The sequence below is a fragment of the Fusarium graminearum genome, chromosome 3, assembly GCF_000240135.3.
Source record: "Fusarium graminearum PH-1 chromosome 3, whole genome shotgun sequence".
Lineage (NCBI taxonomy): Eukaryota > Fungi > Ascomycota > Sordariomycetes > Hypocreales > Nectriaceae > Fusarium > Fusarium graminearum.
Genome location: NC_026476.1, coordinates 788,007 through 812,760, shown reverse-complemented (window position 1 = coordinate 812,760; position 24,754 = coordinate 788,007). Strand labels below are relative to the sequence as shown.

Here is a 24,754-nt window from a genome sequence, read left to right as displayed (position 1 = left end):
GTGCGGGGTAGAAGCATCAATTCTTGATCATGGAAGGTGCGATGAGAATTCAAGATTCAGGAACGGTGCTTGTCACGTAAGGCAGGTACATTGCGGCCCAGCATAGCTAATGCATCCTGCATATCGGGCGGCTACGAGCTTTAGGGCTGTCAATCAGTCAGTGGCTCGACTCCACGGGTCACAACTCAACTGAGAAGGTCTAGGTTGTCAGAAACATAAATCCGCTCCATATCCGTCTGCCAAGGGTCCAAGTCAGTGCTTTAAGTTGAGGTAGAAGCAGGGGAGTTGTGGAGCGTTGTTCTACTTTGACAACTAGAGTCGGAGGATTCTTGCCGTTTGGCGACGACAGAAGACAAACCCAGTTTGAAGAAAGAGACAGACACCACTCAAGTAATAATAACAATGAAACAAAGGATAAATGTGATAAAATCTCTACCCATACCCATTTTCTACTAATTGTTCGTAGAAAGTATTGTCTTTGCATTACTGAAGTTTAACTTTATCTACAGGGTAAACTGACTTTGGCTGATTACCAACGACTCGGATACGTCGATCATGACCTAAACACCAGCAACGTCACGCCCCCACCTTCCTCGCCTCTGTAAAAGTTGGCTCAACACCAAACTTTTCATCATCATTCAAACCATCGCTTCAAAATGCCAAGGAAACTATCAAAGAACCCTCTCCCTCCGAGCTCCTCCACGCTGTCCTCGATGTCTTCAGCATCAGGAGCTTCCTCTCTCCTCCCATCATCCCTCGCCGATCCGTCGCTTCCGCTACCAAAACTTATTGTCTTCGATCTTGACTATACACTCTGGCCTTTTTGGATTGATACCCACGTCACGCCGCCGTTGAAACCCAATTCCTCCCACACGAGCGCCACGGACCGCTATGGTGAAGATTACGGCTTCTTCAGTGATGTGCCCGCCATTCTCTACGCGCTTCCTCGCGCAGGCATAAAAATCGGTGTCGCGTCGCGGACAAGTGCACCTAGTCTTGCGCGCGATCTGTTAAAGATGCTGCACATCACTGCGCCCGAAGGCAACACTAAGGAAAAGCCTAAGAAGGCGCTCGATATGTTTGATGGCTTGTTGGAGATTTACCCTGGGTGTAAGATCAAGCATTTTGAGAGTTTGCAGAAGAGAACCGGGATTAAGTATGAGGACATGCTGTTTTTTGACGACGAGGCGAGGAATAGAGATACTGAGAGTTTGGGAGTGACAATGTGTCTTGTTAAAGATGGTGTTACATGGGATGAGCTTGAGAGGGGTGTAACGCAGTGGAGAAATAAGAGAGGATACATCAAGAGGCCTGATGCCATAGAGTTGGAATAAATTGGTGCTTTGGTAGAACAAGACTGGTTTATTGGGTTGGAGTTTGACTAGAGGGAATTCGGAATTATTATGGACCACAAAACTAGAACAATTATTTACAAATAGAAATAGAATCGACTGTATAACCACAAGTCCGCTCTGATGGCAGGTTCTCTAAACATGCGCCAAACATACAGGTATATATCCCAATCCTTTACCAACATCCTATGACGTCTTCCATCTCTTATCCAACTCGGGGTATGCCATTCTTTTCCGTCTATAAACATAACTTTAAGCAGCAGTGGTTTGTGGCACAGCGGGCTTGTCCTCCTGGATCTTGAGCTTCTCGTTGACTTCACCGCTCAAGGTAGAGTCGTCAGTCTGAGCGCCTTCGGCTCCCGCTGTACCGTCGGCAACGCCATTGACGGGAGCGGCGTCGACTGGCGCATGCCCACCAATCTCAACCACAGGCGACAAACCAAAGGTCTTGGGAATGGTGCAGATCCTCTCGTTTCGAGGCTTGCCGTCCTTTGAACCCTTGGCAACACAGACCAATCGATCGTTACCGTCTTCCTCCCATAGCAAAGGACCGCTAGGGAAAGTCTTGTGACCGTTTTCAAACTCGACAACACCCTGCCAGTTAGGATCGGGGTTTCCGAGCTCTCCAAAGTTGTAGTCAAGCTCGCCACCGTACTTCTTGGGGATATTCCTAGGCTCGATGTACTGTTCCAGCACAGTCTTGACTTCGTGACTACCAAGGATAAAAATCTTGGAAACGGTAATGGGATCGAACCAGCGCTTGACCCAACCCCAAACGGTGCTGAAAAAGGCGGGCGCACCGATAACGAATATGCGATCCAGGGTCTCGGGGTAGTGTGCTGTGGCGAGTTGTGAAGCAGCTTGCATGTGCTGCTTCAGGTTCCAGAACTGCTTAAGACCAACACCAGAAATGTCGACAATGTTTGTGCTCAGAGTGATGGGGACTTCGGGGTGGTCGCGGTCGAGGAGTTGAGTACAGAAGGGCATATTGAAGCGGGTCAAGTTTTCGTAGAGCGCAAAGAGGCGTAAAAGACCGTTGGGAGTCTTGCCGTCGGACTTGGCTTGGGAAAAGGTGCTCGATGCGCCGACCTTTTCATACTCGTGCACGGTCTTGGAGTCGAGAGTCTTGACTTCAAAGACGTAAAGAGGAATTCCGCGACGGTCGCGTCGGCCTGTCCATTGGGGATACTGGTGAGGGTTAGTACTGTATTTGCATGGCGGTCAGTGGGACATACTAAGCGGCGGCTGAAGTCGTAGGCGCTGAGATCAATGGTATCATATAGCACATTCAAGTCGTTTGCCTTTCGCCAGTCTTCTGTCTCTTTAAATTGGGTATAAGCGTCCTCGACATTCCATCTTCGTGCGCGCAGGTATCGTCTATGACGTTTGTTAGCTTCGTCTTTGGGTGGAAACAAAAGACATACAGGATCAAAGGGTCATCGTGAGCAGGAGTCAAAAGTCCCCTCTCCTCGAGAACCTTTTTAAACTGAACAAAAGCTTCTTCCTGCTTTTGTGTAAGATGCCCCAGGTGCCCGTACGGATAAGCGTAATCGGCGATGGTTGAGGCTGTGGAAGTAATTCGTTCGGCTGGGGCACCAGGCGCTTCGAGGTTGGCGGCCATGATATTGGAGAGCGAGATCGGCGATAGTGAGTATGGGTATCAAACTTCCAGAATGGGAATCTTATCTGGTCCTGTTCTTTTGAGCGAGGAGAGAGAAGGAAGAATTTTCGGTCCCAGTCTATAGGAAAGAAATGTGACGGAAGCGCCGGAGTCGCTGACAATGACGACAGTGGAATAAGATTGGATCTGACAGCGGAGACCTCCACTATAGGTAGGGGTAGGGCTACCGCTAGTTGAGATCGTCATAGCCCTGCCCATAGGCCGGAATGTTCGGCCGAAAGCGGGACGGGACATTCTTGCCTGAAGTGAATTCCAGGTAATAGTATTTCATCGTCAAGTCTAGACTTGACATATCCATCTTCAATATGCAGCTAAATATCATCCACATCTTTATTAATATACCATGTGCTGCAACGGTACGGCCCGAGATATGCAACTCTCGTTTATTCACGGAGAGAGTTTAAAATGTTTCTGACGACTCTGATTGGTCACGGCCGATCTGCACCAAGCTGAGGCTTGTAGGGCTGATTTATCTTTTCCACTGTTGCAACGGTAGGACGGTGCCTTGTTTCGTGAAGCTTCATATGCTGTGACAAACATGACCATACACGTGAACCGTTGTGCTTCAGGCATACAAAAACACCATGTGGCTAGTCGTAAGTACACTTGTACAACGATGATTCAACCTCTTATTAACCTACTCTCCCAGACGTCCATATCACGGGTTTGCTGCATCCTACCATGAATCAGAGCTATCGAAACTGCTTAGAAGCACCTCTCTTTACCTCAGTCCAAGGTTGATCTCAAAAATTTCTTCACACAAGTGACATCAACAACAGTATCCTGCTCTTCTTTCGTTCTCACCATGGGTAAACCCAAAAACGCCGCGCCTCAACATGGGCTCCAAAACCCTAACAAGAGACCTCGCAACAGGTCCCTGTCCGGGTCTCCATCGGAGGCACGACCGCCGAAGAAGACTCCCTTTGAACATGACATTCGGCATTGGAATCGTGTATGTACATGGCGGCATCTACACGCTGTCATATCACAGACTCACTACTCGTACCGGCCGCTGATACTTCTCTTATTAGATGATGAAGGACACAGCTCCCATGCCAGAGGCACTACCCTTCACTGCCGTTCGGGACTATATAAACGGTTGCCGGAGCCCCTCTCCTCTAACAGACCAAATCGACGATTGGCTTGAAGACACATATCCCTCTGACATTTATCACAATTACTTGTACTCAGATATCCTCATCCAGAATCCATTACACAGACCTCCAGCAAGATACGCACGATCGGAACCTCCAAGTATGGGTCGCCGCAACGTACGAGGCAAGAGAGTCCGGTTTAGCACCCGGGCCTCTACCATCGGATCCACCAGTGCTGGAGCTACGCCCAGCGGACGGAACGGGTTTTCGACAGCAGGTCCGGGAACTACCACTTCCAGACTCACTGGTGCACTTGTCGAAAACGCCCAGTACGAAGCCATTAACCTAGCAGCGAACAACATCATCTACCGTGACCGCCGCGAAGGACTCCCAGATCATATTTCACAACTTGTTGAAATTATCTCAGGTGATCGGGAGTTACAAGATTTATCGGTCGAAGACGTCAATGATGACGATGTCCTTGCTGATCTGGAGCGAGGAGCCGGCGAGCCACATGTGGAACAGTATATACAGAACACGCTTGTCACATTGCCACCTCGAAACGACATAGTCAAGCGAAGTGACAAGATCCCCATGGCAAGGTGGACCGTACCCAACACTGGAACTGCCCATCGAGTCAGCGGTCCTATTCCGGACATCCTCCTTGGCTACAATCTCACAGGCGCATTTACGCCTGCCCAGCGAAGTAAACTCGTTTCAATGCAGCTGTCAGCAGCGAACAGGGACGGTCTCTGCCTACCATTCCTTCTTGTTGAGTTCAAAGGCGATGGCCCCTCTAGCAACGGTAGTCTCTAGGTGGCGACTAACCAATGCCTGGGAGGATCATCATCGTGTGTCAACATCGCTGACATGTTGAACGAGGAGCTTATGGAACGCGGACCTAAGGACATGACGCCAATCGACAATTCTGCTTTCAGTGTCTCTATGAACGGAACAGAGGCGCGTCTTTGTATTACATGGATGGAAGAAGAAACCTTTTATGTCCAAAAGATCCGAACCTTTGCTCTTCAAGAAGCGCAGCAGTTGTTGGAGTTTCGCAAGTGTATTCTCAACATTATGGACTACGGTCGGAACGTGCGTCTTGAGAGCATCGGATCTGCACTTGACCTTTTACCTGAGGAGACATTCGAGAGCGTCAAATCAAGGAGTGACCTCTTATCCGAGGAGGGGTTGGAAAGCATCAAATCAGTACTTGACCTTGATCTTTTGTCTGATGAGGAATTAGAGGCCCAGGGAATGAATGTCCGGCGGCTGCGAAGTCGAAACATACTGAGACCGTAAACATCAGTGTATTGGGTGGTGGTGATTTGGAAAGCATTAGATAGCTCGATTTAGTCAATATACGTGACGCTTAAAATTGTCCTTTAGACATCGTTGACCTACTGTCAGAGTAGATGAGCGCTAGTGACATTGGCTTCAGAATTTGTTTGCCAGTGGAGATGGTCAGTTGAACACGTCCCGTTACGTCCCCTGGTGATCTTCCTACCGAGGTGTACAATGTGACATGGCGGAGACCTTCATTGCCATACACAAACACCGCATGATAGAGTCACTTGAGGCTCAGTGGTAACTCCTGTACACCGACCGTGTATTATGCCGTAAATCCGTATTGTGATTCAGTCTTGCCTATTCTACACTTATATAAAGCCCCTATTTCCCGTTGTTGACGAAGAAATAGTTTGATCGTCACTCTTATATACCATCACTTCAAGGTAGCGCTCGATCAATGGTGCCACTCCTCTCAACATCTGTCTGCTTGGATTTTCCAACATTGACTTGTCGATTATATAAATACAGTGGTTGAGAAGCTTCTTGCTGCTCCTCAGCCCACCTACATCTCAGCGATCCATCGTTTTTGGACTCAGGGGCCAAAAGGACCTTCTCTGCCAACGACAGCATCGCGATACCACCACTCGATTGTATAGTTTCACGTATTATAGCCATGATTTTCTCCATGGTTGAACTGCGAAGAGGTTCGGCGACATCTCCTTCTACACAACGTCAACCGAGATTCTCTCCGACATGGCTACGAAGTCTTTATAGCGAAGGTGGCCCTGTTTTTATACGCAACTTGCCTGTATTTCGCCCCTAAAACGCCTCCAAATAGCATGTTTACCTTCCAATGTTCCATACCCTTGCGACAGATACTTGGACGCCTTCCCATGATGTAGTTGTGGTGGAGTCAAAGAACCTTCAAACGCATAAAGGCGAGCAAGGGTCATCTTTCACTGGATGTCATTTCGATACATAATACACGTTGCTGTATTAGATAAAGTATCGAATCTTCTGCATTAGATAAAGTATCGAATCTTCTGCATTATTAATAATCAGGGAGGGTTGAGTCGATGCTGCGGAAGAGTGTTCAAAGTAACGCAAACCTCTGGTACTGAGATAATGCCAATAAATCATAAACAACAATTGAATTAACTCCAAAAATGCTTTATTCTACTGAAATAAGAAGTGTGTCTTGATAGTGTAATAATTGATATCGATTTCTCGGAAGACGAATACTCAGTCTGGTTCAAGAGTCGTCGCGGAGCTCTCTCTAGGTACCCTGGTCACCATCTTCGCGCCTTACGGGATCTACAGTCTACTCCCACCAAGAATATCCTGGATATTACCTATGAGCTTCTGTCTAAGAGGCCGAAAATACTATTCTATGACCGACTACTTGATCACTCACGTTCCTACCCTCCCCTGAAATCAGACGTCAGTTATCTATGCCGGACCTTTGGCTCCGTTAGGTTCCGCAGTTACGACGATGAAATAGACTTATCAGATGAAGAAGGGCACACTGGCCCCTCGGCTTCTTCACGCGAGATCACGCCTCTACATCTCACAGCTCATATTGGGATCACTGAGCTAGTTTCTCGCTTCCCAGGAGATGCGACTCTCCTTCAAGTGAGAGACTACAGTGGTCTGACCCCGTTGGGTGTTGCCCTATGCTAGCTACACTGATGTAGTTCTGTGCCTACTCAAGGCAGGTTCGAATTTGGATCTTCAGTCGAGACAGGGATGTCACCTCTTGTTGTTCGCAGCGCAGTCAGATATTCGAGCCCAAGAAGTAGTTCGTCGTATTCTTGAGCAATCGCTACTTATTCCAAACAAGGGGAGAAACTTTTTCTTCCAGCATTTGCGGTGGCTTTGGATACTGGCAATCACTAAACTTCGTTACCATGGTTCAAGAATTCTTCAACTTTTCCGAGCATCACGTCCATGCTGGAGACCTCCTCGGCCTGATAAGAAGAAAGAATTGCTATCTCCGAATGCGAACCTCTCAGAAACTAAAGTTGAGAAAACGGTGCATTTCTCGCTTAGTGCTGAGGACTTCACAACGATGAGTCCGTCCACATTCCGTATACCAAGGACTTACAGTGAAGCGATCTTCACCCCGGAACGCCAAGAGCAGAGAGACTACATCAAGCTTGTTGCAGCAGCCCTTCATAATGACTGCAAAAAGATCGAGTCTCTTGTAGAGGAAGGCAGAGTACTTCTCGAACCCCGTCACGGCCGCGGTCACCAAGCCTCCCTCAGGCTATTTGTCAACCTGGCGCTGTTTTTTTGCCTTGGAGAACAATAACAAGGAAGTGGTCAAGCTTCCGATCTAGGGTGATGTTTCTAAAGAGTCGAGAGATTTTAACCATAGGGCATCACTTCATCGAGTAGTTATCAGGAGTAATATCGACTTGGTTGAGTATCTGATAGCCTGCGGTGCTGAGGTGAAGGCTCTGGATGTTCGAGAAGAAACACCACGGACTCTGGCTGTAAGAAACCACGACGTGAAGAGTAAGTTATACTAAGTATGACAATTATGTATAACCTCGAACTAACAAAGTGTAGTGTGTGGGATTCTTGTCAAGGCTGGTGCAAATGTTTATATACGTAGTTATAACGGGGAGACTCTACTATATGAAGCCGCTGCGGGTGGTAAAGCTAAGATCGTGAAGCTACTCCTTGACTAAGGTGTCAATCCGGTTCAGTCTGCACTGGGCTGCTGGAAATGGCATGTTGGAGTGTGTTCGATTGTTGCTAGATGCTGGCGCTGAAGTGAATCCCTTGAGCGATACGTAGAAGTCGCCATTGGACATGGCAATTGATGGGAAACAGACAGAGATTGGGGATATTCTTCGACACAGAGGCGCCAAGACTAGTGCTGAGCTGTATTCGCAGTATGGCGCGCCTCACTACTCGCCTTTTAGCCAGTTTGAATTGAGAGACAAAGAGAGTCATAGTGAGTCCGGAGAAGAAGAGTGTAGCAGTGGATCGGGAGAAGAAGACGATAGTAGCGAGTACGAAGAGGAGAGTCACAGTAAGGAGGGTATCCCTTGATGTTAATTTTACTTTCACATTCTTCAAGATGCAATTGTTGCATATGTTGCGACTTGTGACCACAATTTAAAACGTCCATATAGATATTATTGTTCAATTGAGCTTCCATTGTGGTAGATTATATTTTTGATGCGTGCCTCAGATCCCGTTGAGCCAGGCGGAAAGAGCAACCATAGACGCTAGCAGTGCCTGTAACAAATACTCGGCTGTTCCTGACTTGTGGAGTGTTTATTTGGCGCATCAGATGCATTTGCCTCATCAGCCCAATAAGTTTACTGGTGATGTTACTGTAATCTCCTCATCAGTAATGACACTGGAAGGATCAATCTTGATCCATCATAGACTCAGCTGTCTTCTCCAAGTTTTACCCTACAGCACCAATGCACAACATTATGTTCCTATTGGCCAAACTAATGATGGCTGCCGCAGCACTACGCGCACTACCAGGGGCATTCAACCTGGCAAAGTCGGCTTTGTATGATGACGAAAGCTGCATATGTCAGTAATCAATCATCAGCTTGAAGCTATTTTCTTGATTGAATGACGATGAGAAAAGACGTTGACTATCGAATACTTGAACAAGATTGGATGATCAAGTTGGGCATTGAGTCCTTACACGTGACGTATTTGAACCGTATTGCCCAGGTTGTGAGCCTTTCACGTGCTAATGACTGTCGTCATCGAAGCCATCACCGTCTTGTAACAAACCTGTACACACGTTTCAGTTGGTGTCGTGTGTAACCACCCATTCAACAAGTACTCGATGCCAACAGATAGTTCGAGAACCTCCGAACAGGGTGCCTGGACACCAATCCCTTGACAAAGACTGGCATCTTCTAAAACAAAGACCCTTCTAAGCCTCTTCAGCTTACGATGCCCACTCCTCCCTGATGGCGCTGAACCCTGATCATCTTCCCTTTTGTCCCTTACAACCGCCCTGAACTCTGTAATTGAAACCTGTCCTGAGTTGACAGGTCTGCACAGTGTTGAAACAATATACGGTCTTACAGCCACTTGTTCATTCCATCAGTTTCAAATTTTGTAGGTCCCTGCACTGTGCCATAACCGGGTATGACAGAAAGAAACATCAGCCTATCCTCTCTAAAGTGCCTCGCTTATTTAGTCTCTTATGATATCACTCAATTCAGGCCACCCCTCGTCCTGTATTGGAGCTTGAGCTTGGGCCATAGCGTCCGTAAACCTAAAAGCGGGGGCAGGCTCCGTCACTGAATCACTAACCCCCCTGCCTTGATTCTTTCCTCGTCCATCTCCCGTCAACTTGTCTTCTTTCTTCCCTCTTCAACCAACCTACGCTTCTGACATTCTCAAGCACCAAGCTTTACGCATCTCTACGACTCAATACATACATTCGCCAACATGGCTCCTCCGCCAAACCCCAATCTTCCTCTCCAGGAGAGGCTTATGGCCCTTGCCCAAACCCTTCAGTGTACGTGGTCAACTTGCGCTGTCTAGATCGCATTGCTAATTCTTTGTCACAGTCGGTTGGTTTGTCGGGTATGTGATGACTGTTGCGGCCTCGGTCGATAGCTAGATTGTATGCTAACTGGCATCCGCAGACACCTCACCCTTATCCTCGCTACGATTCGATATGGCTTTTCCTGGCTGAGAATGAACTACTACACCGGCATGGCCAAATTCTCTTACCGCACAGCCTTTATCGCCGCCGCTGTCACCTATGGCATTGTCGTCTACAAGACTATGCGCGCTCGCGCTAAGAGCGGACAGCGTGCTGCTCCCACTCCCTTGGCTATGCTTGCCGATGAGAACATCCAATACCTTGGTAAGTCAGTCACATGCAACCATGTAACATGCTAACAGCAATAGCCATGTCTCTTGTTTGGCTGTTCTGCCCTCAGTATCCCCTCGCCTTGATCCCTTACACCATTTACTCGGTCTTCCACGTTGCCACCTACACTCGCGCCAACCTCATCCCCGCTGTCGTCGCTCCCAGGCCTGCGCCCGAGGCTGATGGTGCTACTCCTAGCCGCCGAACCAGCGTCGACCACCCTATTGCTAACAAGATTGGCGCTTTCGTGAAGGAGTACTACGATGCCTCAATGGCCATTGTTGCTTCTCTTGAGATTGCTCTATGGGGCCGTATTTTCCTTTCGGCCATTCTCTTCCAGCGTCGATCTTGGATCCTGATTGTCCTGTACACCGCATTCCTCCGCGCTCGTTACACTCAGAGCACCCACGTTCAGCACTCGTTCTCTCAGCTGAGCGCCCGAGTTGACTCTTTCGTCAGTGCCCAGGGAACTCCTCCTGCTGCTCGCTCCATCTGGCAGTCTGTCAAGGAGGGCGCAAGACAATTCCACGATGCTACTGCTCTGGGTAACGCTGGTCCCGCTAAGAAGTCCTCATAAGCGAGGGAAAAATAAGATTGGTCATGGAATTGGTATAATTTAGATGTTAAGATTGAGAAATTATAAAATTCTATCCTAAGTTCGTGTAGCTTTGAGTTCTTTCAAGTCATGATTATCCTGATGTTTCATTTTGACTGCGCGCTTAACTGGCCTTTCTTCTCTTGGCACCACGACGTGGGGCCAGACTGAGGCAATGCGATGGGCTGTGTAAGGCTGTGCCAGAAAATTCTGAAATTCTCAATTACGAAAAGAATGATCATTCATGTCGTCGTCTTTGTCTGCTTACTTTCATCCTGTTTGTGATGATCCGACTGCGATCAAGTAGTGGGGCAACGGGATGACGTCGCCTCGAGTTACGCATCTCAGCCTGACATCAACCGGTTCTGTTCATTTACACTCCAGCATCCGCTTCAACTCCTCTTTTAACGTTTAGCGGAAGTACGAGTGGCCGTTCTAATCACTTTTAAGTAATTTTTACTGCTCCACGGCTGAAGCTAATCATGGCGTCTATCTTGCGACAGATTGTCGCGGGGCCTCGTGCTCGCCATCCTGAAGCTGGCTTGGATCTCTGCTATGTTACGGATCACATTATCGCAACGTGAGTTGTCTTGCGAGATTACAATTCCTACTCGTTTTGGGACTCGGTTCTGAGTGCTAACATGGTCTAGATCTGGACCTTCAGAAACATACCCCCAACTCGCATACCGAAACCCTCTCGATCAGGTCGTCAAATTCCTCGACAGCAAGCATGGTGACGACTGGGCCATATGGGAGTTTCGCGCAGAAGGAACAGGTTACCCCGATGAATCTGTGTACGGTCGCGTGAGGCATTACCCATGGCCTGACCACCACCCCCCGCCGTTTCGACTCGTCCCAATGATCATGGCCAGCATGCGCAACTGGCTGCACGGCGGCGAATTAGATGGCGGAAAAGTCGCAAGCGATGGAAAACCCATGTCTTCAAGCAAGGGTACTCTCACTCAAGAACAAAAGGATGCGAAGCGCGAGAAAAGAGTGGTTGTGGTGCACTGCAAAGCCGGAAAAGGACGCAGTGGTACAGTGAGCTGCAGTTATCTCATCGCAGAAGAGGGTTGGAAGCCTGAAGATGCTCTTGCCCGATTCACCGAACGACGTATGCGTCCCAAGTTTGGTGCCGGCGTATCGATCCCCTCACAACTCCGTTGGATCAGCTATGTCGAGCGCTGGACTAAAGGCGGCAAGAAATACACCGATCGACCTATCGAAATCGCCGAGATTCACGTCTGGGGCTTGCGCCATGGTGTCAAGGTGGACATTGAAGGTTTCCGAGACGAGGGCAAAAAGATTGACGTCTTTCACACGTTCAAAAAACAAGAGCGCGTGGTCGTTGACCCTGCAGCACCAGAGGAGAGCGGTATTAGCGACATGATTTGGGAAATGGCAGGATATCCTGCTGCAAAGGCGAACCAGAAAGCGCCGGAAGATGCGCACTACTCTGATGCAACAAACCCCGGAGATGATCCCGCGACTGAAGACAAGGGCAAGAAACACGCTCTCAAGAGAAAGGGTACAGAGATTTTGCACAAGGTGTCGTCAAAGGGCACGAAGCCCAAAAACGGATCTGCTTCATCTTCAAAGACGGATGTTACAGATAATTCCGAGGAAGAGCCTGGTGGTATGGCAGTCATTCTAAGGCCTACTGAACCAGTTCGCATTCCAAACAGCGATGTCAACATTTCGGTCGAGCGTCGCAACAAGACTCCCAAGAGTATGGGTCTCACTATGGTCACAGCTGTCGCGCACGTCTGGTTCAACACTTTCTTCGAGGGCGAGGGGCCTGAAAGGGATGGCAAGGCTCTTGACAGCGGCGTTTTTAGCATCGAGTGGGATGCCATGGATGGTATCAAAGGATCTAGCCGCAAGGGTTCTCGAGCTTTTGATCGTATTGCTGTGGTGTGGCGTGTAGCCGGTACTGACGCCTTGCCTGAGGAAGTGGTCGAGCCAGCAGAGGGACAACCAGTACCTCAGGTTCGGCCGGCAGATTGGCAGGGCGCAAACAAGGAAGACCCAGATAGCCAGAAGGATTTGGGTCTCAGAGTGCAGAGCCCTGCCAGTGCCGATGTGAGCAAGGCTAGCAGCATGAGAAGTACAGAGGAACCTGGTGGGACGAAGGATGGGGAGCTTGAAGGTGTGAGGTCTAGTGGACCGACGGGAGAGGACTTGCACGTCGGGGATCATGGGGAGGTTAAAGATGGGAACAAGAAGTAGCGTGACGATATCCATGTAATTGAAAGAAAACGGGCATACATAGAAATACAATCATTCAACAGCTGGGTATCTTAAAGTGACTGACATCGGATCAGCGATGTCTACCTCTTCCTCCCCTGTAATGTCTATCCCCTCGATATCCCCCATACGGTCCTCCTCGTCTATCCCCACGATCTCTGTGCCCACGGTATCCTCCCCGTCCAACTGGAGGACCCTCCTCTAGAGGAAGCGGCGCTATCGGCTCTTCAACCTCGACCTCGTACTCTTCGTATTCATCTTTAAAGAATTCACTCGTCATCTCTTGCTCCCTCTTTGCAGCCTCGGGATCAAACACGAATCGCATCGTCCCCTCTTGTCCACGCGCCGTTCGCCGTCCCGAGGCATCGCCTGGCCACGATGCCGCTGTTAGGGGTGTTGTGGCAGATGCCGGTGTAGACGGCTGCGGATCCTCGGCTTCGCAGCGGGTGCAAAAGTTCAGGTATCTCGGTTCGAAAGCCTTGTCAAGATCGTTGTTAAGCCGAATCTTGATATCGATAACCCTGTTCTGATCAATCTGCGCCCCGATCTTCGTAGCTTTGGAATGCTGCACATAAAGATCTAAAATATCCAGCATCGTCTCCATGACCGCACCACGACTGTACTGCGGTTTCGTCTTTGTGTATTCGCGGACCTTGTCGACGTGCTGCTCCGTTATGAGAGCCGTGAGCTCCACGATTGCCATGACCATGGAAAAGGTTGTGCCCTTGATGGGGACAAAGGTCTTGTAGATGTCGATGCACATTGTATATGCTGTGTTGTAGAATGGTTTGCCCTCTTTGCCGAAAATGTCACGGACGACTTTGACGAGGAGTTTTTGCGGATAGCGCGTCCGGAAGTCAAAGCCAATCGTTTCGAGGATGAGACGTTCGAGACAGATAATAATCTTGCCTTGTTCAAATATCTAAAGAGTCAGTTATGATCTGGTCTTTTGGGACATGACATACCTTGTCATCCGGTGCGGCGGGCTTGTCGGGGTTCTTGACCGCATGCGCTGCTGCTAGAATATCCTTGGACTTTTTGATTGTATCCTCCACCTTGCAAGCAACAAATAACGAAGCCAGCGCTGCATCTTGGTAATCGTACTCTGCATCTCGGAAGTTGAGTCGAAACTTGTGAAAGTACGTGCACGCCGTATCGAAAGTACGAACAGGTCTATCGAGTCAGTCGTGTACCATCGACAAGATTGCGCACATACAGCTGTAGGTATTCTCTGACATTATCAATCAGCTGCACGCCTTTGAGGCTGTAGTTATCTTGTCTCGCGGGATCGCAGCCGTTGTCTTTGAGCATGCGACGCAGCTTGAGCTCTGATGTGTATTGGTTCGAACTGGAGATGAAGCCTGGATGAGGTCCGATTTTGGGTACACCGTCGCCATTTGTCGCGGGTGCATCGCGGTTGGATGCCATATTGGGGTGTAGTCTTATATCGTTCTGCAGGCTTTTCGTCGGGATCGTCTTGTTGCGTTTGTGAGTCTCGGTCGCAAGGCGAGATGTTCGACCGCGGGTACCAGGTTCAACGGCTCTGTCGGGGCGTCGCTTTGGGGAAAATATACAATAGTAAGTAAATCGATTGGCTTCGACGAAATGCTACTTTTAGTGATAGAGCAAAGTTCATGTGCTGTCGCGTGGAAATGAAATCACTTGTCATGATGCGGTTGCGATGGGGCGGAAGCTTTAGTGTGGCGCAGTCGTGCACAGCCACAGTTTCGTCCATTCTGAAGAGAACCTTTATCACTGAAACGAGTCTGGTTATTGAATTGTTATATTGGAGTTTATTTCTGTGTATTAGTCCTTTCGGCCCTTATTTCTCTTTTGAGCTGTTGTGATTACACAGTCAATCATGAGTTCACCATGGAGCTCAAGCCAAGTACCAACCCTAGACCTGTTTGATTTATATCTAGAATACGGCAGAATCACCAACAACACAGAGTCAGTACTTGTTGTGTTCATGGTGTAAATAGATAGACAGAAGGACTTTATGTTTAAGTTTCTGTGGTCAACGGAATAGTTTGTAAGTGTGGTTTCATGATCGTTCGATGAGTTTAAGTAAAAGTCGCATCGATACACAAACACCCATGAACATAGGATGATCAGTAACTTCGTTTAAGGCGAGGCATCAATACAGATATCCGAATCAAGACAAATATTTGAACCTCAACAAGAACTAACTGATACTGCGCATTGATAGTCGTAACTGGTCGCGTGCTATGCAGCTATTGCCGTCTCAGCCCAGAATCCGAGGCAACTGATCGGCGCTTACTTCCACTAATGAGTCCACTTATTTTGGAGTCGCGTCGGGAAGTTGGGACCTGCATGTTGGAGATCGGGGAAGTTGCTTCTCCACGTGAGGAAAGAGTGAGTTGTATAATGTTTGCAGAGATTTAGGACAATGGAAAGATCTATCTACTAAGGTAATTACAATGCAAGAAAGACCTATCGCAAGATTTCAGCTCTTTCCTTGCCAAGCCCCCCGTCCCCGCGTTCCTTCCATGGAAAGTGGAGGTCATAGCTGATGCATGCGACAGACCTTAGACCCTGACGTCTTCAACTCCAGGCTCCCCCAGACAACTCTCCGTTCTCAACATCCATCACATTTATCGTCATTGCACGACAAAGCGAGGAAAAAAAAAGTCGATATTTGACTTTAGAAATCGCAATACACCATAAAATCGATATCGCACGTTATCATGCTTTACCCTTCCTTGCTCCGTCTTGGCTTTGCCATCGGAGCTCTGGCTGGTCATGGCCACGCGGCACCTGCACACACCAATGACGACCTCACTGATACTCCCCTCCCCGTTGTCGTTTGGCACGGTCTGGGTGACCAGTTCAACAGCGACGGCATGAAGGGCATCGAAGAACTCGCCGAAGCCATCAACCCCGGTACTTTTGTTTACATCATTTCCCTTAACGGAGACCCCAGCCAAGATCGCTCTGCTACCTTTACTGGTAATGTTACAGATCAGATCAGTCAGGTTTGTGAGGAGCTTTCCAAGCACCCAATCCTCTCTACAGCACCCGCTATCGATGCCATCGGTATCTCCCAGGGTGGTCAGTTCCTGCGTGGCTATGTCGAGCGATGCAATTGGCCGCAAGTCCGTAGTCTTGTTACCTTTGGCAGCCAGCACAATGGTATCGTCAAGTTCAAGGCTTGTGGTCAGAATGACTGGCTCTGCAAGGGTGCCATGGCTCTTCTTCGATTCAACGTCTGGAGCAACTTTGTGCAGTCACGTCTCGTTCCAGCCCAGTACTACCGCGATCCCAGTACCGAACAGGATTACAACAACTACCTCGAAAACTCCAACTTTCTTGCCGACATCAACAACGAACGCGAGCTCAAGAACGTCAAGTACAAGGCGAACCTCGGCAGTTTGACCAACTTTGTCATGTGGATGTTTGAGGACGATACACTGGTTGTGCCAAAGGAATCTTCATGGTTCGAGGAGGTTAATGGCACAGAGAGTATTCCCCTCCGAGCTCGCAAGCTCTACCAGGAGGACTGGCTTGGCCTCCGAGGCGTGGATCGCAATGGTGGTCTTCACTTCCGAAGCGCCCCTGGTGATCATCTCCAGGGTATGGACGAGTTGCTCAACCAAACCTTTACAGACTACTTTGGTCCCTGGAAGCGAAGTTTCTCGGAGGATGTTTGGCAGGAGCTGTAGCAGGGTAGCAGAAAAGTTACCTCCTAAGTCTTTGGGTAAGAAATCTAGTCCAAGTAGCATAAACTGACCTACAATTCTGTTTCTTATGCTTCAGGTTTCTGCATGTGATCACTTGAGCCCTATGCCAAACACCGGACCCAACAATCGAGATCAGAGCCATCTTTGCAAGCCCGTGACAATGAACATCGACCTATGACTGGGACTGGGACCCAGATTCCACTTAGATTCAGACTTGGACTTGGACACTGTGATCGTAACGGCTGGGTTCGTGTTAATTCTTCCCATGGCACCTATTCACAACGACTAATGAGACTGATGGACAAGGCAGTATTATTCCAGTAATATTGTTAGGAATGCAAGTATACAGTTCGTTCTATTCTGGTTTTTCCATTTCAACGCCCCAACACCGATGCGAATACATTTTAGTTGTCAATAGCCTTCTTGGCCGAAGCCTTTTGCTTTCTCAATCGGGTCTTGCGGTCAGAGATTTGCTTATCAAGCTTGTTATCGTCGGCCTCGGGAACATCCTTCTGCTTCTTAGCCTTCTTTGGTGCAGCCTCAACCTCCTCGGCGTTCTCGAGCGACTTGCGCTTCTTGCCAATGTTGGCCTTTTCCTTGGCCGCCTCATCCTCAGCAATGACATCCTTCTCGTCAATCCAGAGCTCATCGGTCAACCAGATGGGGAGAGCAGTGGTCTCGGGTCCCTTGATGTAGATGCTCTTCATGTTGCGCCACTTCTGGGGAATCCACTTCTCGATCATACCGGTAACAACAGCGTCGACATTGTCGGCAACTTGCTGGGCGGTCCAACCAGAGTATCCAATTCGGATAGAAGTGTTTGTTGATGGGGTGAGGCTGACGAAAGCAGAGTCGACCGCCTTTTGGACCTCCTTGGCAACCTCAGCCGCTGTGCCAGAGTTGACGGTGCCCTCGGTCTTAACACGCTTCTGTCGCTTTCCGTCGACCTTGGGAGCCTTGGCCTGCAGGTTGACGGGAACCGGTCGCTTCTGTGTTGTCTTGTAAAAGGTCTTGCCTAGGATCTTGGGTAACCGGTTGATGACGCGGTCGTCGCCAAGGAAGATGTCGGCCTCGTTGAAGAGCTTTCTCTGGGCCTCGTACTGGCTGTACTTGGCCTTGAGCTTGCCATAGTCGACAACACGAGTGATGCGCTTGCGGAGCTCCTCAGGGAACTCCTCGGAGGCGACAAGGTTCTTGTAGTGGCGCTGAGGCTCGGCGGTGATCAGACAGATAGTTGTGGTCTCGTCGTTGTTGAGCGAGTGAGGAAGGGAGATCTTGCCGGGCTGCAGACGGGCCTTGTCGACGATGTGACGCTTGGTGGTCAAGTTGAGCCAGATGGGAATCTTTTCCGAGTCTTGATCTTCGAGGAGGTTGCGCTTTTCAGACTCGTCGGCCTTTTGCTTGGAAGCCTTTTTGATGTGTGCCAAAAGAGCCTTGGACGCCTTGAGGGTCTGGGATTGTTAGGGAAGCTGCATAGGTGCATTGTCGCGGAAAACATACCTGATCAGGGTCAATTGCGGCGACAGCGGCCGAGCCAGTAGCGACGACTTCCTTTGAGGGCGCCATTGTCGCAAAATGAGTTGATGTTGGGATGTAAAAGTTGTTGATATGATAGTGGGGGCTCTACTTTATCAGTAGTCGAGGAAAATAATTTTTTTCTGATGGTCGCGATCGGAATATGCAAGACCCGAGCTCCGGTCCAGGGTCTTAGCGGCCACGGCCTCGGACTAAATTGGGTCCACAGACGGCCTAGACGGCTTATAAGATGATCCTTCAACATAATCTCATACGTCAAACATGTCCCCGTACGATTAGACCTAATCTAATAACGTTGCTTTATACAGTTACAAATCGTTGTCCTTACAAGCCGAAACACCATGTCTCCAGAGATGCAAGATCCCAGCAACAGGAGATCCTCCTGTGACCAGTGCAGTACAACGACCCGCAATTTCCGCTCATATCCGGGGTAATGCTGATCAGTCCAGGACAAAAGAAGCTCAAATGTGATGGCGGGTACCCGTATTGTGGAAGATGTTCCAGTATATCAGAGACGTGCATATACTCAGCCAAGCTGCCCATGGGAAGACCCAAAAAGAGAAAAATCAGCGAGGTCCCTCACAGCAGTGCCGAGAGCAGGACCTCACCGTCAACTTTGGCTACAAGTATCACAAGCGAGACGGGGAGTGAAGTTGGGCGGAGGTCAAGTTTTGATAACTGTCAACACATGTCGGATGATACAACGCTGGAGATGTCTCTTGGGTGAGTTGTACATGAAATAACTTGATGACTCGCTGACCCATCTCAGACCAGATACAAACGTTGATCCCACGCTATTGGCTTTCGAGACAGACCCCGGTCAGCAAAGTTGCGCGTGTCTTGCAAATCTATACCTTTCGTTAGAAGAAATCCGAAAAGCAGATGACTTGCCCTTTACATCTCGATTATCAGTGTTGCGTCATTTGACAACCACAGCAGGAGGAATTATTCAGTGTCAAATATGTCCCACCAAGTTTCTCTGGGCGATGCAGAACGCTCAGCTTCTTAACACTTTGATCATATCCCTGGGAGAGGGGTACAAGAAGATTGTGAAATCTGTTGAGGACGAGATGATACGGGCTCAAGAAGCGAAAGAAGCAAAGATTTTGACTATTACCGAAGACCAACAGCCTGGCACGCCGGGATTCCAAATGAACCTGGATCCAGAAGATTGGCAGAACATTGCAAACAAAGCCATCAAAGCGGAGCTGTTTGGCACGAAACACTCCACAACGACGTCGTTTGTGGAAATGCTGCAGTGGATGGAGGATAGACAAAATGCATGGCACTCAGGGCATACTCATCTTCCTCCAGGGATTGGGACCCGTATGCACCATCAGATGCATGAGAAGGAACCGCATTGTGTTTCGGTTGTGAAGCATACTAGGGATATGGTATGTCATTTATTGTCCGATGTTTGAGTGGAGTAGGAGAAGACAGCGTCTCTTTGGAAAGAGAAAGAAAACGAAAGGAAGCACTCAACTGAAAACTCCGCATGTGGAAACCCTCGAAACTGGCAACCCTGGGAGAATGACATTCCTCGGCATATAGAAACACTCGGAGCTGGCACCGTCGGAGCCAAGCCGACGTATTGGGAGAAACTGGAGACATGACACAAGATCTGGTCAGGGATATTAAGTGCATGGCCCGATTATGGGGCTCTAGCCGCACGAACCACGCGTGATTGATGGAAAAGCAAGACACTCAATACTTCCGTGACACAACATGAAGTAGTCAGCACAGGGAGACTGACTCATTCCCCCACATATGTTGGGTCAGGAGTTGGAAAGCTATGCAAGAGTTAGATCAGACAAAGAGAAATTGCTTATGGCCGTTCACCGATGCACCTCACTACAGCCTCATGGGAATTCTGATCAAGGTATTGCATTGCTGGCACTTGAAAGACGCAGCCACTTATGGGGTACTTGCCAAGGAGTGGATGGATAGAACAAACCTCACTCCTAGCAAATGGTAGGTCTAAAGTGATCTTCCATCTCACCCTGAGGGGTGTTAGACTCAGGGTGTTAGAAGTTCTGGGCGGCTAAACCCACTGGGAGACATCGGCAGCAGGTGAGTCACTGACAACTATTTGCCAAGTTCTGTAGGTCAGTCACATATGACACAACAGTGCAGACGCTGGCTGCCTCTCAGGTGTTCGAGAGTTGAGCCTCATTGGCCTAACCAGTATTTACCTGAGGCGAAGGAGGCCTCGACCTCGGTTATGCTCACCAGTGAGAGCACGACGCAGAGCAAACAGCCCGACAACCTCTCACCCACATCCCGACCACTGATCTCAGGTATGGAGTTATCTCCCGAGATCAACCAGGCTTCGGCTCGGGCCGTTGGTCTGACTGGAAGCACTGCATTGTCCATCAACAGAAGCGAATCATACGTTAGTTCTGGAGCCACCTTTATTGGTGATGGCTATCAACACAACGGAAATCATACCCAGTACAACGACAATTCACTCAACTTGGCTCCCACATTCGCATTCAATCTGAATATCTACCTGGATTCAGCAATGTTGTGTTCTCTGGTGCAGTATGGACCCCCGCATCCGCTGGAAAGGAAATGTACGACCAGCGGCCTGGATAATATACTGATATTGGCTCAGGTTGTCTGTCTGGCTTTGATCTGTTCAAAGATGTCATAAAGACTGTTATTAGCAATGACCCACCCACTCTGCCTGCATTGGGTTATTAACCCTCGTGATGCACTGCATTGTGGCACGAATATTTATCCCTGCTGATTGGCTATTTTGCTATATACTTGCAGCATAATCTTATCAAGACTTGCCAAGCCTATACAAGTATTGGGATTATGAGGGATTTAGCCGAGTTGAACTGCGTGATGTGCGTATTCCCCAAGGATAGGTAGAACCATGTCTCGGGTTACCTCATAGGACACTGAAATGGATATCATATGCGGGTTTAACCTGCAGAATTCGGTAGAAATGATAGATAGATACTCCATATAACTTGTTTAGCCCCCCGCAGCCGAGGTGTGTGCTTGTGCTCTGTCTCATCCAACAGTGGTTTAGTTATGTCACTCATCTGGCCCAGTGACTTGGCTCCGAAGTACATATCACATTGTAGATCAGTATGGAGGTATGGAAAACATAGAATAGGCGGTAGGGCCTCAATTTTATCAGGTGGACGCAGTCATCAACGTGGCGCAGGTAGTAGATACAAACCTACACCGAAACTTCAAGATACATCTGAGTTTTCAACTTGTGCCTTGTGACATTTTACTCCAAACTACCGTTCCAAGACCGTTCTATTGTGTTCTGTAGTTTCTGTACACAGTAGGAAGTATGCTACTGACGAACCCCTTTAGGAGTTGAACCGCCATGTTACAGAGTATATGAAGACCATTGGCAAAGATAGTGTCCAGCTGCGTAATTAAGACCCCAATTCCACAGCCAGGCCTCAAAACGTAAAATTCTCAGAAGTTAACAAGGTCCTGGAGCCTAACTGAACCTCAAACCTCCACACCTTTTCAGACCTGGTGACCTGGTAAAGTGGCACAGCCAGCGGTTGCCACAGAGGCTATGATCTGATATCTCCAATGTAAAGACGGAAATACCGGCCCCCAAGATTTCCTTGGCGACTCTTGTGACATGTCACCGGTTCCAAACTTTGACGATCATTTTGCAGTCCCAAGGTATGAGTGTGTTTCAACTCTTCAGCCTTACCTATGCCATGTCACTCTGCATTTCCTATTTGGGTGCCTCGGGTTTCACCGCGAATGACGCGCTGGGTTATGTTGTCCTGGATGCCATCTAATATCACAAAGTTGTCCACTAATTGATTAATGCCCAACTTATACTGTGAAAGTGGAATCAAGAGATCCTTTTGATTACACTCGCAAGAACCTACTGTTCAGGCATTCCCATGCCACGTCGGTGAAGCTACAGAGATTTGCACATTTTCAACCCATCTACAACCCATTTATTGCCGTGAAGTGTGATCACGACAGCTATTCATGCCTCTTGGCTTCCTCTGACCGCTGTTTCTTTACCCATCACCCCCAAAAAAACAGGGCCTCGAATTTCGAGTTCCATTCATCATGGCAGAGATTATCGGCGTGGCCGCTTCAGCTTTACAACTTGGTCAAGCGTGTTGTTCGTTGATCGACATCCTAAGGAAGATAAAAGGGTGTGCAACTGTCCTTAGACAGTATTATGACCAGCTACAAGAGCTTCACAATCTCTCTACAAGTATCTACGAAAATCCTCTTTTACAAACTCCTGAGATAGGGACGCAAACAAAAGCTCTTCTATCAACCATCAACAACAACTGCATCAACTCCCTTCTAAGTAAAGGGAAAATACTCCGAGCTTGGGGCTTTCTGTACCGAGAACAAGATCTTCTCGATATCTTTGTTACACTTGAACGACAAAAGGGTACGCTGTCCCTGGCGATCCATCAAATACAGTCAAAAGCATTGTATCAGATCCAAATTGATATCAAGAGAATGGCTTCCAACAACGTCATCGAGGACACACCAACCAAGTCCAAGTACGGGAACCTGTTGGACCATCTTCTTTACAGCGGAGCGCTAGAGAATTCCTCTTACCTGCACAAGGAAATTGGCCCTATCTCTCGATCCAGGTCACCTGCAATGTCACAGGTGGCACTGGTCCACCAGGCAGACTCTCGTCCCAACACTGCAACTTTGCCCGCAAGATCAAGCGTTGTGAATGACTTTGTTACCAAGGTCAACGATGGTCTCAAGTGGAACGGCTGCATCGCGGATCAGGGTTTCGATCAGAACAACGGATATGAATGGGATCTCGACGGAGAATTACCCATTCAATTCACAGAGAAAAACATGTTGCGGTCCGATTTCAGAGATATGGTCAAGATAGGAGATGGCAACCAGCACAACGGCCATTCTATCGAGATTGGAAGCGACTTTGCTGGCATTCCGGTTATGGAAGGCGATCAATGGACGCGCTGTATCGCCAAGCGCGGTATGGTAAAACACGATGAAAAGACTTTTGGAATACAGACTAATGGTCTTAAGATTAAGGTCAAGAAGGGAAGCCAGCTGTGAAGGAGGACGGCGATGAGACTTTTCGTGATGGGTCTTTTCGTGATGGGGTGTTTGTTTGTATTTAGAATAAAAGTATAAAAAATCAGGTATAAAAGTTTTAGAATTCTCTAGTTAGAAATAGCAGCAAGTTTAGTTTTAACATCTTGACGTTGTATGTATGTGACGAAGGTGCTCACGTGATATATCACATGTCTTGATCCGCGAATTTAGCTCTAGCAATTTTTGACTTCTTCCTTCATAGCAAAACCGCCCAACAGCCAAGTACCTTTATCAACATGAGTTTTCTCAATCCCTTTTCGAGAAAAGGTGCTCAATGGACCTTTGCGGGATATACTGCAGAGTTTCCAGATGTGGATGACGATGCGGGCAACCTAGCAAAACACCGCTTGTGCAACGCAAAATCAATACCAGGATGCAAAGCCTTTCATATCCCCAAAGAGGATCCATCTTTGTCCAAGGAGGTTGAAATTGGAGATGATGCGTTAGGACAGCCGCTTGAAGACCAAGTTCTTGTCTTTCAATACAAAGGAAAATTCCACGCAGTTGACCATGTGAGCATTTCGATATTTTCAGGGGCAGATTTCCTAATAGAATTAGTCTTGCCCGCACAGCCAGTTTCCTCTCTCAAGAGGCACGCCTTTCGATATTGAAGACTTTGGCGTTACGCTCAGTGTAGGCGTTACGTGTCCCAAACACGACTGGTCTTTTGATCTATTTACCGGCATGTCTGATCGAGGGAGCTATAAGCTCAAGACTTGGGAAGTCCAGATCCGAGACACCAGGGAGCAAGACTCTTCTCAAGCAGATGGAGAGATGGAGAAACCGTCGAATAAAGGGATCTGGGTGAGGAGAAAGCAAAGGATAGGTTGATATCCTAATGCAAGCCTACCGGAGTCTCAAAACGTAAAGTGCTTTCCTTGCCGTCCTAAACTCTTCCAGCAATACCTTGAACCGACCAGACAGGTGCAGCTTTGCTACCAACCCTAGCCTCAAAAGTAACTACTCTGGGCAGCGGTCTAGGTGATGTGCCAGACTCACCGCCAACATTATGCCTGTCTTGGTAGGCCTTGGAAGATCATGGTTGTTTTTCTGATATTCCAATAGGAGCTGTATCATCCCTCAAATAGTCGTCTATCCGGAGTTCTGAATTATCTTAAACCACACGTGGCATCGGGCGTAGGTCGTCCCTAGTACAGTCAGACCTGCGCGCCTTGTTGTACTCCTCCACGTCGCCCTTTTACCACCCCACTTTATCTGGTCGGAGATTGCCTGGAAGGTTTTCGTCCCTGAGAGGCTCCTGATTCATATGTAGCATGAAAGGCCATGATTGAGT

At 48.5% G+C, this 24,754-nt stretch overlaps 13 protein-coding genes across 13 annotated transcripts; 10 read left to right on the top strand and 3 right to left on the bottom strand.

Annotated features, from left to right (window-relative positions):
• Window positions 1-656: 656 nt before the first annotated feature.
• On the top strand, window positions 657-1,492 carry FGSG_04986 (uncharacterized protein; the record flags this gene model as incomplete). Its single annotated transcript, XM_011325162.1, has 1 exon — window positions 657-1,492. One exon carries the CDS (start codon window positions 657-659, stop codon window positions 1,332-1,334), a length of 678 nt encoding a protein of 225 aa, XP_011323464.1. The 3' UTR covers window positions 1,335-1,492.
• Window positions 1,493-1,604: 112 nt separating this feature from the next.
• On the bottom strand, window positions 1,605-2,973 carry FGSG_04985 (uncharacterized protein; the record flags this gene model as incomplete). Its single annotated transcript, XM_011325161.1, has 3 exons — window positions 1,605-2,540; window positions 2,588-2,729; window positions 2,777-2,973. 3 exons carry the CDS (start codon window positions 2,971-2,973, stop codon window positions 1,605-1,607), a joined length of 1,275 nt encoding a protein of 424 aa, XP_011323463.1.
• A 598-nt stretch (window positions 2,974-3,571) lies between these two features.
• On the top strand, window positions 3,572-4,943 carry FGSG_12663 (uncharacterized protein; the record flags this gene model as incomplete). The annotated part of the gene is made up of 2 exons (XM_011325160.1): window positions 3,572-3,629; window positions 4,225-4,943. 2 exons carry the CDS (start codon window positions 3,572-3,574, stop codon window positions 4,941-4,943), a joined length of 777 nt encoding a protein of 258 aa, XP_011323462.1.
• Window positions 4,944-5,015: 72 nt separating this feature from the next.
• Window positions 5,016-5,429, top strand: FGSG_12662 (uncharacterized protein; the record flags this gene model as incomplete). The annotated part of the gene is made up of 1 exon (XM_011325159.1): window positions 5,016-5,429. One exon carries the CDS (start codon window positions 5,016-5,018, stop codon window positions 5,427-5,429), a length of 414 nt encoding a protein of 137 aa, XP_011323461.1.
• A 2,056-nt stretch (window positions 5,430-7,485) lies between these two features.
• FGSG_12661 (uncharacterized protein) lies at window positions 7,486-8,477 on the top strand (the record flags this gene model as incomplete). Its single annotated transcript, XM_011325158.1, has 4 exons — window positions 7,486-7,703; window positions 7,795-7,934; window positions 7,989-8,089; window positions 8,256-8,477. The coding sequence occupies 4 exons, from the start codon at window positions 7,486-7,488 to the stop codon at window positions 8,475-8,477; spliced, it is 681 nt and encodes a 226-aa protein (XP_011323460.1).
• A 1,304-nt stretch (window positions 8,478-9,781) lies between these two features.
• On the top strand, window positions 9,782-10,950 carry FGSG_04983 (uncharacterized protein). Its single transcript, XM_011325157.1, has 4 exons — window positions 9,782-9,924; window positions 9,977-9,992; window positions 10,055-10,278; window positions 10,323-10,950. Exons 1-4 carry the CDS (start codon window positions 9,855-9,857, stop codon window positions 10,859-10,861), a joined length of 849 nt encoding a protein of 282 aa, XP_011323459.1. The 5' UTR covers window positions 9,782-9,854; the 3' UTR covers window positions 10,862-10,950.
• Window positions 10,951-11,361: 411 nt separating this feature from the next.
• On the top strand, window positions 11,362-13,108 carry FGSG_04982 (uncharacterized protein; the record flags this gene model as incomplete). The annotated part of the gene is made up of 2 exons (XM_011325156.1): window positions 11,362-11,459; window positions 11,530-13,108. 2 exons carry the CDS (start codon window positions 11,362-11,364, stop codon window positions 13,106-13,108), a joined length of 1,677 nt encoding a protein of 558 aa, XP_011323458.1.
• A 91-nt stretch (window positions 13,109-13,199) lies between these two features.
• FGSG_04981 (uncharacterized protein) lies at window positions 13,200-14,554 on the bottom strand (the record flags this gene model as incomplete). Its single annotated transcript, XM_011325155.1, has 3 exons — window positions 13,200-14,030; window positions 14,092-14,231; window positions 14,320-14,554. The coding sequence occupies 3 exons, from the start codon at window positions 14,552-14,554 to the stop codon at window positions 13,200-13,202; spliced, it is 1,206 nt and encodes a 401-aa protein (XP_011323457.1).
• A 1,280-nt stretch (window positions 14,555-15,834) lies between these two features.
• Window positions 15,835-16,809, top strand: FGSG_04980 (uncharacterized protein; the record flags this gene model as incomplete). Its single annotated transcript, XM_011325154.1, has 1 exon — window positions 15,835-16,809. One exon carries the CDS (start codon window positions 15,835-15,837, stop codon window positions 16,807-16,809), a length of 975 nt encoding a protein of 324 aa, XP_011323456.1.
• A 325-nt stretch (window positions 16,810-17,134) lies between these two features.
• Window positions 17,135-18,444, bottom strand: FGSG_04979 (uncharacterized protein). Its single transcript, XM_011325153.1, has 2 exons — window positions 18,328-18,444; window positions 17,135-18,278 (listed from the first exon to the last, which is right to left on the bottom strand). Exons 1-2 carry the CDS (start codon window positions 18,391-18,393, stop codon window positions 17,232-17,234), a joined length of 1,113 nt encoding a protein of 370 aa, XP_011323455.1. The 5' UTR covers window positions 18,394-18,444; the 3' UTR covers window positions 17,135-17,231.
• Window positions 18,445-18,624: 180 nt separating this feature from the next.
• FGSG_12660 (uncharacterized protein) lies at window positions 18,625-21,606 on the top strand (the record flags this gene model as incomplete). The annotated part of the gene is given in 9 exon segments (XM_011325152.1): window positions 18,625-18,632; window positions 18,672-18,793; window positions 18,813-19,086; window positions 19,133-19,757; window positions 20,102-20,334; window positions 20,515-20,980; window positions 21,139-21,215; window positions 21,350-21,364; window positions 21,396-21,606. 9 exon segments carry the CDS (start codon window positions 18,625-18,627, stop codon window positions 21,604-21,606), a joined length of 2,031 nt encoding a protein of 676 aa, XP_011323454.1.
• Window positions 21,607-22,839: 1,233 nt separating this feature from the next.
• Window positions 22,840-23,421, top strand: FGSG_12659 (uncharacterized protein; the record flags this gene model as incomplete). Its single annotated transcript, XM_011325151.1, has 1 exon — window positions 22,840-23,421. One exon carries the CDS (start codon window positions 22,840-22,842, stop codon window positions 23,419-23,421), a length of 582 nt encoding a protein of 193 aa, XP_011323453.1.
• A 275-nt stretch (window positions 23,422-23,696) lies between these two features.
• Window positions 23,697-24,071, top strand: FGSG_04977 (uncharacterized protein; the record flags this gene model as incomplete). Its single annotated transcript, XM_011325150.1, has 2 exons — window positions 23,697-23,972; window positions 24,033-24,071. 2 exons carry the CDS (start codon window positions 23,697-23,699, stop codon window positions 24,069-24,071), a joined length of 315 nt encoding a protein of 104 aa, XP_011323452.1.
• Between the last annotated feature and the right edge of the window lie 683 nt (window positions 24,072-24,754).

Excerpts from the sequence above, each read along its gene's own strand:
- FGSG_04983 (XM_011325157.1), top strand. The coding sequence starts at position 9,855 with ATGGCTCCTCCGCCAAACCCCAATCTTCCTCTCCAGGAGAGGCTTATG. Across the intron at positions 10,279-10,322 it reads TGAGAACATCCAATACCTTG|CCATGTCTCTTGTTTGGCTG; the intron begins GTAAGTCAGTCA and ends TAACAGCAATAG.
- FGSG_04979 (XM_011325153.1), bottom strand. The coding sequence starts at position 18,393 with ATGGCGCCCTCAAAGGAAGTCGTCGCTACTGGCTCGGCCGCTGTCGCC. Across the intron at positions 18,279-18,327 it reads CCGCAATTGACCCTGATCAG|ACCCTCAAGGCGTCCAAGGC; the intron begins GTATGTTTTCCG and ends TAACAATCCCAG.